Below are 14,099 nucleotides of genomic sequence, written 5' to 3' on the forward strand. Positions count from 1 at the left end.
CCGTTCAGCTCCTAAAAATCCAGGTTGAGGTAAGAATGAGGGTGTTTCATGAATTTCCTGAATAACTATATTTAGTTTTCACATTGTACATAAGTAGCAAAAGGCAGACTTATCAAAATGGTGAGAGATTGAAAATGAGTGGAGTAAAGTGAGATTAAGCTGTCCCTAGTGCATTAAACACAAAGTCAGCATGGAGCTGCAACAAGTATTTAGGACTGCAAATGCCATATTGGCCTTTATTGCAGGGGTGATTGGGGTTTTTGAAGTTTAGAAATAGAGAACTATTGTGACAATATATAGAATATTGGCAAGGCCTTGTCTGCAGCACAGTGTAGATTCTCACACGAAACTGACTTGACTGTTCGGTCTAAGTACAGTGTAGTGTCGAACGGCCACACGATTGCACGTGACTGATCATCTCTTTCCAGCAGAGTGTCCCAAACAAACAAAGAGAATCCTGGCTATTTTCTCGATTTGTTCTTGCTCTGTAAGAGTTGTCCCAAATAAATGGCTGTCTCGATTAACTAATGACCCAATTAACCAGAATCCACTGTACCAGAACCGGAGGCAGCACAGAAGAAATTGATTAGGCTGTATCCTGGGATGAATGTCTGACAAAAAAAAATCCAACATCTTTGAAGTTTGGAAGAATGGAGGGTGATCGATTAAAACATATCAGATCCTAAGGGGATAGAACGATTATGAGAAATTGCCACCAGGGAGTAGGGCTTAAACAAGGGATATTGCTACATGAACAGGGGAGAGTACGGTCATTCAAAACTGATATCCATTGGAGTTTCTCCTCACAGAGAAGGAGTGTACTTGTGTTATGTGGAGGTAGATGACTGGAGTTGTTCAAAAATGAGGTAGATAAGTTAATGAAAAACTGAGGAACGGAGGGCTATGTGGAACTAGCACAGATTAGGAACTGTAATCTGGGCATATTAATGGGGAACATATGGAATTGTAGGGTAGTTTGAAGGGCCAGAAGATTTCATCCCACTCTTATATTCTAGTGCATTCTTATATAGAGGGAGTGAAATGCAAGTGACATTTCAATTAGCATTAAATAAACTAAGCCATTACTTCCCCAAAATGGATTGTAACAACCTTAAATATAGAGGCACTGTGATTTTCAAATTCTTATTCTCATGTTCAAATGCTTCATCCCTCCCCAGCATAGTTCATCTCTAAAACATTCTCCTGCAATTCTTTACTTCCAACGCTCTGTGCATTCCTCACACCCGTCACTCTACCAATGATATCTGAATCCACACCCATCCGGAATTCACAACCTGAACATCTCCACTTTTAACACTGCCAGTTTCTTGGCTGATTAATTTATTATTCTAACTTGCTTTTGAGTGTCTTATTCATTTAAATGTAACTTGAACTTGGTGATGATTGACTGAATTTTAAATGTCATCAGGGCAGCAGTGTTGACTGTAATTGGGTTTGACTAGAAATCAGCTTATGTCAAAAGTTACATTAACTACTATAATGTTGAAAAGTTATCATGTCGTACTGGGATTAGTGCAACTGAATCCATGATAAATGAAGAAAGAAAAATACACACTAATTTATGAAAGAGTATAGGATACTCCCATAATTGAAAATATTTGTCTTTGGTGCTCAAATACTAGATGGATAGTGCAAGTCTTTTTTTCTAGTTATTTTTCAATCTAATTTAATTTATTTTCTCTTGGTTAGGTGGCTGAGCAGCTGTTCTTAGCAATTTACACTGTGGAGTTCATAGCAAAGATTTATGTTGATCCAATCAGCTACTGGAAGACGGGTTTCAATGTATTTGACTTCATCGTACTGATGTTATCTTATATTCAGCGCATTTGCATGCTTAGAAATTCACGCATTATGTCCTGGTTTCATGTAGTGCGGCCCCTTAGAATACTCAGGGCGATCTCACTTATTCGTGGCTTGCAGGTAACTTATATTAGATGCATTATGCAGAATAATGCTATAGTTTGAGCAAATCTATAAGTGGAAATCAATCCTAATAATGTAGTTCAAATGATGTTCAGAATGTAAATTTCTCAACCGCTCATTTTTTTTTACTGCGTTGACTTATCGGCTTTTATCTTCCTGTTCTTGTAGGTTCTGGTTGGTGCCTTGGTGAGGACGATCAAAAGTGCTATTTTTGTCCTGTTTCTCCTTTTCCTGCTGATGACCGTGTTTGCACTGATTGCCTATCATTTCTATGGAGATTCAAAAACTGGTGACTTTAAAAACTGGGGTAGCCTTAAATCTGCGTACTTCACACTCTTCAGTTTGGTGACGGTACTAGAATATTTCAGCTTTATTTAGTTCAAAGAGAACAGTCAAATTAACAATTAGTTCTCTCAATGTTCATAAAACTAAATAATTGATATTTTAAAAAAGACTGATATATTGTCTTGGATTAAGATATTGTCCATTTTCCATATAAGTTGCAAAGATGGCTTAGTTGGTTACAGAGTTTGTTTCTGCCTCCAACAATATTGGGTTCTGGGTCTTCTCCAGAGATGATTGCAATCTCCTGAGGCTGACACTGCCCTACTGCATTAATGGAGAGTTGCATTTCCTAATGTACAGTTGTCTGAGAAATCATCAAAAGTTGCAACCCCTTCTAGATAGATGTAAAAGATTCCATTGAAGAGACATTAAAGATGAGCAGAGAGGTTCTCACAGTTGGAGATTGGATTGGCAAAAACATCTCCTTCACAAATTCCATCAGCGCAGGTGCACCACAAGGTTGTGTGCTTAGTCCCCTGCCTACTTGCTTTACACCTACTGTGTGGCTAAGTACAGCTCCAATGCCATATTTAAGTATGCTGATGACGCCACTGTGGTTGGCTGAATTAAAGGTGGTGATGTATCAGCATATAGGAAGGAGATTAAAAATTTGGCTGACTGGGACCTCAATAACAATCTCTCACTCAATGTCAGCAAGACCAGGGAGCTGATTATTGATTGCAAGAGGAGGAAACTGGAGGCCCATGAGCCAGTCAGGGGAGCAGAGGTGGAGAATGTCAGCAACTTTAAATTCCTCATTGTTTTCATTTCAGAGGACCTGTTGTGGACCCAGCGCACAAGTGCAATTATGAAGAAAGCATGGTAGCGCCTTTACTTCCTTAAAAGTTTGCGAAGATTTGGCATGACATCTAAAACTTTGATAGATTTCTATAGATGTAAGGTGGAGAGTATAGTGATGGGTTGCATCACAGCCCTTGAACGGAGAATCCTACCAAAGTAGTGGATACGGCCCAATCCATCATGGGTAAAGCCCTCCCCACCATTGAGCACATCTACACGGAACTCTGTCACAGGAAAGCAGCATCCATCATCAGGGACCTCCACTACCCAAACTATACTCACTCTTGCAAAGAGGAGGAAGGTACAGGACCCTCAGGACTCACACTGCCAGGTTATTACCTCTGAACCAATATGCTCTTGAACCAGTTGGGACAACTTCACTTGCCTCATCACTGAATTGTTCCCACAACCTTTCAAGGGCCCTTCATCTCATATTCTCAATATTTATTGCTTGTTTATTTATTATTATTATTATTATTTATTTTTTCTTTTCTATTTGCACAGTTTGTTGTCTTTTGCACATTGGTTGTTTGTCCGCCCTACTGGACGCAGTCTTCCATTGATTCTACTTTGGTTTTTGGATTTACTGACAATACCTGCAAGAAAATGAATCTCTGGATTGTATATGGTGACATATATATATACTTTGACAATAAATTTACCTTAAACTTTTGAACTTTGAAGAGACTGCAGACCCTGGACGAGCAATAGACCTGATGAAATTTGCATCTATATGATGTTCTCAAGCTGAAACATCAACTGTCCATTTCCTCCATAGACACTGGCTGAACTGTTGAGTTCCGGCAGGTTCTTCCAGTTTTCTGGATTCTTTGTACCTATCCCTTTAGTATAACAGATAACCTGTTTATAGTACATAATTGCTTCTCATGAGTCTTGCTGGGTGTGAATTAGGGGTTACTTTACAATGTGTTCTAACCCTGATCATACAGTACTTTACACTACCTTAAAGGGACTAAGGTTATTAAAAGAGTTATGTGAAGGTTATTTTTTTTCTTCCCATGACGTGACACTTAGGCCTTTGTATTTGAACATAAATATGGAATTCTAGCTGCTGATGGCTCTGATAGATACCAAATTTGAAGCTTTCTTGTCTGCAAACCAAATATCACAACCAGAAGCCCTCTTGCTATCGTAAGAAAGGTCCTTATTTTTCAGATTCTACATTGCACTTTAGAAGTCTCTCACTTTGTACACATGGAATTACTTTGCTCAACCTGATTTTGGTATAATTATTCATTTCCCTGGCTCTAAAGGGGACCACTGGGAAATCTTTGGAGATTAAGAAAGGGGACAGAAACCACTTAATGGGCTTCAGACTCTTATTGGTGTGCTTTGCAACATGAAATATATGTACGTAGCTGGGGAAACTGGCCTTCTCAGTTTCAAGATGTAACAGAGATCAAAGCAGAAATTATTAGTTCACAGGAAATCTGATTGTAACACCAATAACTGAGCACAGACCGACAACTGAACTTGTAATTTTCCTGGACTTTTTGGCTCTGATTCAACCACTCACAAGGCTACAATGAAAGCTGAAGGATTTTGTTTGAAGATCGTGAGCTGACTTACTAATTAAACAACATGAATGAAGGCTTGTTTTTATACAGCTGTCCACAAAATCCTGCCCAAAATTTGAATTAACGATATTCTTAGCAGATATTCCTCGTTAATAAGCACTAAAGGAAATAATTACCTTAACCTGTAGGCTTTATGTGACAAATTCTTAGGAGATTTGTTTTGTTGTTGAAAGATAATCCATTTAAATATTTTAACTGTGCTTAGGTAATTGGGGAACTTCAGTCAGCTTCCAAGTCTGAGAAATGTTATTGATAATTTAGATGTAGAAAGACTAGGGTGTATATTTTCACCCACTAAGATAAAAATGCTTCATTATTAGATATAAGAATATAGAATTTAGATTGTACTGTGCCTGTTTTAATGATGTAATTATGGTGTGATATATTATGGTGTGTATGAGCTTCTCCTGCTTTGGAAATACAAGCAGGCCATATCGGATCTGTTATCCTGCAGCAACCTGGAGCATGTTGCAGTAATGATAAATCTCCCATTAGAGACTCTAAATAAAAGCCCAGTACTCACTACAACACCCTCTTGTGTAATTGTTCTGCCCCATCATCTGACTGGAATCCCAAATCAGATCACTGTCAGAGCTTGTCTGTAATATCTGTGGCTAAGTACATCATTATGTGTGAAGTAACTTCAATGATCTTTAGAACATCTAACCTGTGTAATGAGGAACACTTGCATCTCCTTCCTAAAGAAAAAAACATTATAGATTATGTAGAGTGGACAGTGTGATGCAGTAATATTAGAAAACTGAAGGAGAAAAGGGTAAAGACTTCATAAATAATGGGCTGCTGGTGAGAGGACGGAATGTGTGAGCCAAGAAGTAAGATTCTTATCTGTATCATTCTTTTAAGATCACTGAACTTTTTTTTGGATTGCCCTGGGTGTAAGTTTTCTGGTTTAACCTCCTTCATACTGGAATGAAAGTGTCTATTGCAGAAATATATGCCAAATAAAAAAAACACCTTTCTCTGACTTGAATACCCAGAAACAGCTTTGCAAAAGGTGATTGTGTAGGATTTTGTGAATGAAACATGTGAGAGTCATTTTGAACCGCAAACAACAAGAATTCTGCAGATGCTGGAAATTCAAGCAACACACATCAAAGTTGCTGGTGAACGCAGCAGGCCAGGCAGCATCTCTAGGAAGAGGTACAGTCGACGTTTCAGGCCGAGACCCTCCGTCAGGACTAACTGAAGGAAGAGTTAGTAAGAGATTTGAAAGTTGGAGGGGGAGGGGGAGATCCAAAATGATAGGAGAAGGCAGGAGGGGGAGGGATGGAGCCAAGAGCTGGACAGGTGATTGGCAAACGGGATACGAGAGGATCATGGGACAGGAGATCCAGGAAGAAAGACAAAGGTGGGGGGGGGACCCAGAGGATGGGCAAGGAGTATATTCAGAGGGACAGAGGGAGAAAAAGGAGACTGAGAGAAAGAATGTGTGTATAAAAATAAATAACAGATGGGGTACAAGGGGGAGGTGGGGCATTAGCGGAAGTTAGAGAAGTCGATGTTCATGCCATCAGGTTAGAGGCGACCCAGACGGAATATAAGGTGCTGTTCCTCCAACCTGAGTATGGCTTCATCTTTACAGTAGAGGAGGCCATGGATAGACTTGTCAGAATGGGAATGGGAGGTGGAATTAAAATGTGTGGCCACTGGGAGATCCTGCTTTCTCTGGCGGACAGAGCGTAGATGTTCAGCAAAGCGGTCTCCCAGCCTGCGTTGGGTCTCGCCAATATATAAAAGGCCACATCGGGAGCACCGGACGCAGTATATCACCCCAGCCGACTCACAGGAAGGACTGTTTGGGGCCCTGAATGGTGGTAAGGGAGGAAGTGTAAGGGCACATGTAGCACGTGTATAAGCCTACTGACTCTGCTCCGTCTAGCGGAATTAGTCCTCACTCTTAATAATTTCTCCTTTGGCTCCTCCCACTTCCTCCAAACTAAAGGTGTAGCTATGGGCACCCATATGGGTCCTAGCTATGCCTGCCTTTTTGTTGGCTTTGTGGAACAATCTATGTTCTGTGCCTATTCTGGTATCTGTCCCCCACTTTTCCTTCGCTACATCGATGACTGCATTGGTGCTGCTTCCTGCACGCATGCAGAACTCGTTGACTTTATTAACTTTGCCTCCAACTTTCACCCTGCCCTCAAGTTTACCTGGTCCATTTCCGACACCTCCCACCCCTTTCTAGATCTTTCTGTCTCTGTCTCTGGAGACAGCTTATCCACTGATGTCTACTATGAGCCTACTGACTCTCACAGCTATCTGGACTATTCCTCTTCTCACCCTGTCTCTTGCAAAAATGCCATCCCCTTCTTGCAATTCCTCCGTCTCCGCCACATCTGCTCTCAGGATGAGGCTTTTCATTCTAGGATGAGGGAGATGTCCTCCATTTTTAAAGAAAGGGGCTTCCCTTCCTCCACTATCAACTCTGCTCTTAAACGCATCTCCCCCATTTCACGTACATCTGCTCTCACTCCATCCTCCTGCCACCCCACTAGGAATAGGGTTCCCCTGGTCCTCACCTACCACCCCACTAGCCTCCAGGTCCAACATATTATTCTCCGTAACTTCTGCCACCTCCAACGGGATCCCACCACTAAGCACATCTTTCCCTCCCCCCCTCTCTGCTTTCCGCAGGGATCGCTCCCTATGCGACTCCCTTATCCATTCGTCCCCCCCATCCTTCCCCACTGATCTCCCTCCTGGCACTTATCCTTGTAAGCGGAACAAGTGCTACACATGCCCTTACACTTCCTCCCTTACCACCATTCAGGGCCCCAAACAGTCCTTCCAGGTGAGGCGACACTTCACCTGTGAGTCGACTGGGGTGATATACTGCGTCCGGTGCTCCCGATGTGGCCTTCTATATATTGGCGAGACCCGACGCAGACTGGGAGACCGCTTTGCTGAACATCTACGCTCTGTCCGCCAGAGAAAGCGGGATCTCCCAGTGGCCACACATTTTAATTCCACATCCCATTCCCATTCTGACGAGTCTATCCACGGCCTCCTCTACTGTAAAGATGAAGCCACACTCAGGTTGGAGGAACAACACCTTATATTCCATCTGGGTAGCCTCCAACTTGATGGCATGAACATCGACTTCTCTAACTTCCGCTAATGCCCCACCTCCCCCTTGTACCCCATCTGTTACTTATTTTTATACACACATTCTTTCTCTCTCTCTCCTTTTTCTCCCTCCGTCCCTCTGAATATACCCCTTGCCAATCCTCTGGGTTCCCCCCCCTTGTCTTTCTCCCTGGGCCTCCTGTCCCATGATCCTCTCATATCCCTTTTGCCAATCACCTGTCCAGCTCTTGGCTCTATCCCTTCCCCTCCTGTCTTCTCCTATCATTTTGGATCTCCCCCTCCCCCTCCCACTTTCAGATCTCTTACTCACTCTTCCTTCAGTTAGTCCTGACGAAGGGTCTCGGCCTGAAACGTCGACTGTACCTCTTCCTAGAGATGCTGCCTTGCCTGCGGCGTTCACCAGCAACTTTGATGTGTGTTGCTTGAGAGTCATTTTATGTGCCTAACAAAAGCTGCAGCCCTTTACTTCCGTTATGACCAAACCAAATCCTGTTGTTTTACCCTGATGTCATTATGTCAGACACCGTCTCTTAAAGTGAACACAACAACTCAATAACGGTGTTTGTGAATTATGTAGAACAGTTTCTATAATGAACAACATGTGTCATCTGTCGCTCATTGCATTACCCTACAATTGTACTTCCTGATCCTTTTAAAGACACTTCTTTATTAATGAAGCTTTCCTACCTTTCTTGGTCAATGATAAATGCTATCTTTCTTTAAATGATGTAAGTTTGTTCCAGCAACACACATCAAAGTTGCTGGTGAACGCAGCAGGTCAGGCAGCATCTCTAGAAAGAGGTACAGTCGACGTTTCGGGCCAAGACCCTTCGTCAGGACTAACTGAAGGAAGCGTTAGTAAGAGATTTGAAAGTGGGAGGGGGAGGGGGAGATCCGAAATCATAGGAGAAGACAGGAAGGAGAGGGATGGAGCCAAGAGCTGGACAGGTGATTGGCAAAGGGGATATGAGAGGATCATGGGACAGGAGGCCCGGGGAGAAAGACGGCAGGGGGGAACCCAGAGGATGGGCAAGGGGTATAGTCAGAAGGACAGAGGGAGAAAAAGGAGAGAGGGAGAAAGAATGTGTGTATAGAAATAAATAACGGATGGGGTACAGGGGGGAGGTGGGGCATTAGCGAAAGTTAGAGAAGTCAATGTTCATGCCATCAGGTTGGAGGCTACCCAGACGGAATATAAGGTGTTGTTCCTCTAACCTGAGTGTGGCTTCATCTTTACAGTAGAGGAAGCCAACGTTCACCAGCAACTTTGATGTGTGTTGCTTGAATTTCCAGCATCTGCAGAATTCCTGTTGTTTAAGTTTGTTCCACTTTTTTTATCCTGCACCCATTCGTCAAACAGAAGATAGGTCTGGGAGCACAATAGCTTACAAAATGGACCTTCTAACTTCAACCTAATGAAGTGAACAGATAAGTCACAGGTACTAAGGCCTGTGAGATTATTTTGGATTTGATTGCCCTTCTAGGTCCATAGGTCACTGGCTCCTCCTACATTGTACTGATAGGAACATTCAAAATGTCTGGTGACAAGATTGGAAAAGCAATAATATCAGATGCCAGCTGTCTAACAAGTGTTGAGTCTGCTTGTTGGGGAGCAGGTATTCTGTCATCAGTGTAAGATGGCTGACATTGGGCTTCCATTCTACCCTAATGACTGAGTGGCTCTTGTCAGGTGTGGCATGCTTCCCCAGTAACTGGCTCCTGTGGGACAATTTCAGAGGTTCTAATTTACTTTGAGTTGTGTATCCATGAGGGAAACAAAGCATCTATTTGGCCAAGGCAGAAAGATTTCTGAAGTTCTCACAGCAACTCTCCTAATAATCTCATTTGGAATTTTCAGCTTTGTATGACTGGCACTCCTGATATGCTCCTATTGACTTGCCAATGCCATTCATTAGCCTGGAGGTTTCAGAAGGCTAGCCTTTGACCTTCCCCAGTATTTATGTAAATCTGCATGTGCAGTGTATTCTAGGGGTCCATGGATGTATCTTCACTTATGAGTAAAAGATTCTCTCTGTACAGAGAAGATAAAAGATTCAATGTTGCTTGGAAAATGATACAAATAATTTTGGTTGTGAAATGTAATGAACTTCTATGTGGAAAACTGAGCAACTTTTGAAAAGTTTTTGTGTAAAGATCTGTCTAATAGTCTCCTGTTTCCTTGCAGCTGGATAGCTGGAGCGACCTTGAGGAAGAAACAGATCAATTTGGTTTCAAATCAAGTCGACTTTTCATCATGTGTTTCATTTTGCTGGGTGTCTTTCTCTTTGTCAACCTCTTCATTGGAGTTATCATTATAAATATAAGGGTATGTCTGCACCTGGTTACACCACTGCACATCACAGCCTGCTTGATAAGACTGTTAAAATAAATGATGTGTTTATTCCTAGGAAACATCTAGAGAGTTTAATAAAGGGATCCAAGCTGAAAGAGAATCAACGCTGATGGGAAAGAAGCAAGCTATATTACAAAGGCAAAGAAATCATATCACGGAGATAATGGAAAAGCAGGTACAGAGTTCCTCAGATTCAGATTTAAGTTGTAATGGAAGGAGGTTTAATGCCTTGAAAACTCTTAAAATTAAAGCCAGACCTTTCAGTGTGAAGTTTAAAAAATCATGTAAAGGATAAAAAATTGGATATCTTTGTTAATGGCAGTTGCTGCTTACTGTTAATGTTATACAGATTAATAATTTCTCGAAGAAAGGTGTTAAAATAAGCAATGACGGTTGTGCAATTATGAGACATAGTTCAGACACGATCCCAATGAACGATGGAATAGGCTCATAGGTCTACTGCTGTTGCTGCGGTCCTGATTTGTACTCACACTGAAAAGATTTAAACTCGTGTTGAAAGTTTCTTCATTCTCCTGATAGCTATTAACCCTGTTTTCTCCCGGTGCCTTTCTCATTGAGAACAAAGTTGTAGTAATTAGGTTTATCAATGTAAGAAAATGAAGAGTGTGGCTGCAGAACCACCTACCAGATACCTGCCTCATTGCATAGACTACAGAGCTGACCACAGGAGGACAGAACACTCACTGAACCAGCAAAAGCTCATTTTAGGCTTCCATAAGGAACTTCTCTCAAACTCCAAACTACATAATACATCAGTAGAGTACAGCCTTTTAGCTCATGATATCTGTGCTGAACATGACGCTAAATTAATCTAAATCTCTTCTGCCAGCACAAATTCCTCACTCTCCATTCCCTGCATACTCAAGTCTAAAAGTCTCTGAAATGCCACTATTATATCTGTTCTCATCACTACCCCGGTAGATTATTTTGGGTATCCATTACTCAATATGTACAAATAAAACTTTCCCTTCACATCTCCTTTAAACTTTCTCCCTCTCACCATAGTTGCAGGTTCTTGAGCATTTACTCTCCTCCCATCCGGTAGGTGCTACAGGAGCCTCCGCTCCCGCACCAGCAGGCACAGGAAGAGCTTCTTCCCCGAGGCTGTGACCCTGCTGAACCTCACATCACAGCGCTAAGCAGTATTGCACTCATATTGTACTGTCTCAGTACTTTTATATTTGTGTGCTGTAGCACTTTTTATTCGCAGTTGTTTTGTAAATAACACTATTCTTTGCATTTCTGATCAGATGCTAACTGCATTTCATTGGCTTTGTATCTGTACTCAGCACAATGACAATAAAGTTGAATCTTATTTGACATTTTGTTCCCCCTGACATTCTGACTCTCTACCTTATCTATGCCTCTTATAATTTTATAGAACATAGAACATAGAATAGTACAGCACAGCACAGCACATTACAGCCCTTTGGCCCACATTGTTGTGCCGACCCTCAAACCCTGCCTCCCATATAACCCCCCACCTTAAATTCCTCCATATACCTGTCTAGTAGCTCTTAAGTTTCACCAGTGTTTCTGCCTCCACCACTGACTCAGGCAGTGCATTCCATGCACCAACCACTCTCTGAGTAAAAAACCTTCCTCTAATATCCCCCTTGAACTTCCCACCCCTTACCTTAAAGCCATTTCCCCTTGTATTGAGCAGTGGTGCCCTGGGGAAGAGGCACTGGCTATCCACTCTATCTATTCCTCTTAATATCTTGTATACCCCTATCATGTCTCCTCTTATCCTCCTTCTCTTCAAACAGTAAAGCCCTAGCTCCCTTAATCTCTGATCATAATGCATACTTTCTAAACCAGGCAGCATCCTGGTAAATCTCCTCTGTACCCTTTCCAATGCTTCTACATCCTTCCTATAGTGAGGCGACCAGAAGTGAACACAGTCCTCCACGTGTGACCTAACCAGAGTTTTATAGAGCTGCATCATTACCTCGCGACTCTTAAGCTGTATCCCTTGACTTATGAAAGCTAATACCCCATAAGCTTTCTTAACTACCCTATCCACCTGTGAGGCAACTTTCAGGGATCTGTGGACATGTACCCCCAGATCCCTCTGCTCCTCCACACTATCAAGTATTCTGCCATTTACTTTGTACTCTGCCTTGGAGTTTGTCCTTCCAAAGTGTACCACCTCGCACTTCTCCGGGTTGAACTCCATCTGCCACTTCTCAGCCCACATCTGCAACCTATCAATTTCTCTCTGCAATCTTTGACAATCCTCTACACTATCTACAACACCACCAATCTTTGTGTCATCTGCAAACTTGCCAACCCACCCTTCTACCTCCACATCCAGGTCGTTAATAAAAATCACGAAAAATAGAGATCCCAGAACCGATCCTTGTGGGACACCACTAGTCACAACCCTCCAATCCGAATGTACTCCCTCCATTACGACCCTCTGCCTTCTGCAGGCAAGCCAATTCTGAATCCACCTGGCCTAACTTCCCTGGATCCCATGCCTTCTGACTTTCTGAATAAGCCGACCATGTGGAACCTTGTCAAATGCCTTACTAAAATCCATATAGATCACATCCACTGCACTACCCTCATCTATATGCCTGGTCACCTCCTCAAAGAACTCTATCAGGCTTGTTAGACACGATCTGCCCTTCACAAAGCCATGCTGACTGTCCCTGATCAGACCATGATTCTCTAAATGCCCATAGATCCTATCTTTAAGAATCTTTTCCAACAGCTGTCCCACCACAGATGTAAGGCTCACTGGTCTATAATTACCTGGACTATCCCTACTACCTTTTTTGAACAAGAGAACAACATTCTCCTCCCTTCAATCCTCCGGTACCATTCCCGTGGACAACAAGGACATAAAGATCCTAGCCAGAGGCTCAGCAGTCTCTTCCCTCACCTCATGGAGCAGCCTGGGGAATATTCTGTCAGGTCCCTGGGACTTATCTGTCCTAATGTATTTTAACAACTCCAACACCTCCTCTCCCTTAATCTCAACATGCTCCAGAACATCAACCTCACTCATATTGTCCTCACCATCATCAAGTTCCCTCTCATTGGTGAATACCGAAGAGAAGTATTCATTGAGGACCTCGCTCACTTCCACAGCCTCCAGGCACATCTTCCCACCTTTATCTCTAATCGGTCCTACCTTCACTCCTGTCATCCTTTCTTTCTTCACATAATTGAAGAATGCCTTGGGGTTTTCCTTTACCCTACTTGCCAAGGCCTTCTCATGCCCCCTTCTTGCTCTTCTCAGCCCCTTCTTAAGCTCCTTTCTTGCTTCCCTATATTCCTCAATAGACCCAGCTGATCCTTGCTTCCTAAACCTCATGTATGCTGCCTTCTTTCTCCTGACTAGATTTTCCACCTCACTTGTCACCCATGGTTCCTTCACCCTACCATTCTTTATCTTCTTCACCGGGACAAATTTATCCTTAATGTCCTGCAAGAGATCTCGGAACATCAACCGCATGTCCATAGTACATTTCCCTGCAAAAACATCACCCCAATTCACACCCGCAAGTTCTAACCTTATAGCCTCATAATTTGCTGTTCCCCAATTAAAATTTTTCCTGTCCTCTCTGATTCTATCCTTTTCCATGATAATGCTAATGGCCAGGGAGTAGTGGTCACTGACCCCAGATGCTCACCCACCGAGAGATCTGTGACCTGACCTGGTTCGTTACCTAATACTAGATCTAGTATGGAATTCCCCTGAGTCGGCCTGTCAATATACTGTGACAGGAATCCGTCCTGGACACACTTAACAAACTCTGCCCCATCCAAACCCTTGGAACTAATCAGGTACCAATCAATATTAGGGAAGTTAAAGTCACCCATGATAACAACCCTGTTATTTTTGCACCTTTCCAAAATCTGCCTCCCAATCTGCTCCTCTGTATCTCTGCTGCTACAGGGGGGCCTATAGAATA

At 42.6% G+C, this 14,099-nt stretch overlaps 1 protein-coding gene and 1 long non-coding RNA gene across 5 annotated transcripts in view; one reads left to right on the top strand and one right to left on the bottom strand.

Annotated features, from left to right (window-relative positions):
- The window catches only part of LOC134349259 (pterin-4-alpha-carbinolamine dehydratase 2-like), a 102,294-nt gene that overhangs the window by 79,260 nt on the left and 8,935 nt on the right, over nucleotides 1–14,099 (top strand). For 3 of the 4 annotated variants that reach the window (XM_063053300.1, XM_063053299.1, XM_063053298.1), the window contains 2 exons: nucleotides 9,985–10,125; nucleotides 10,208–10,327. In XM_063053300.1, the coding sequence (XP_062909370.1) occupies nucleotides 9,985–10,125; nucleotides 10,208–10,327 (261 nt within the window). Of the gene's footprint in view, nucleotides 1–2,197; nucleotides 2,296–3,062; nucleotides 3,112–9,984; nucleotides 10,126–10,207; nucleotides 10,328–14,099 lie in introns of those variants that run through there. The other variant, XM_063053302.1, reaches the window with a different exon arrangement.
- Nucleotides 1–14,099, bottom strand: part of LOC134349260 (uncharacterized) — a 128,125-nt gene that overhangs the window by 58,335 nt on the left and 55,691 nt on the right. The window lies entirely within an intron of this gene.

The sequence above is a fragment of the Mobula hypostoma genome, chromosome 7 (genome assembly GCF_963921235.1).
Source record: "Mobula hypostoma chromosome 7, sMobHyp1.1, whole genome shotgun sequence".
Classification (NCBI taxonomy): domain Eukaryota; kingdom Metazoa; phylum Chordata; class Chondrichthyes; order Myliobatiformes; family Myliobatidae; genus Mobula; species Mobula hypostoma.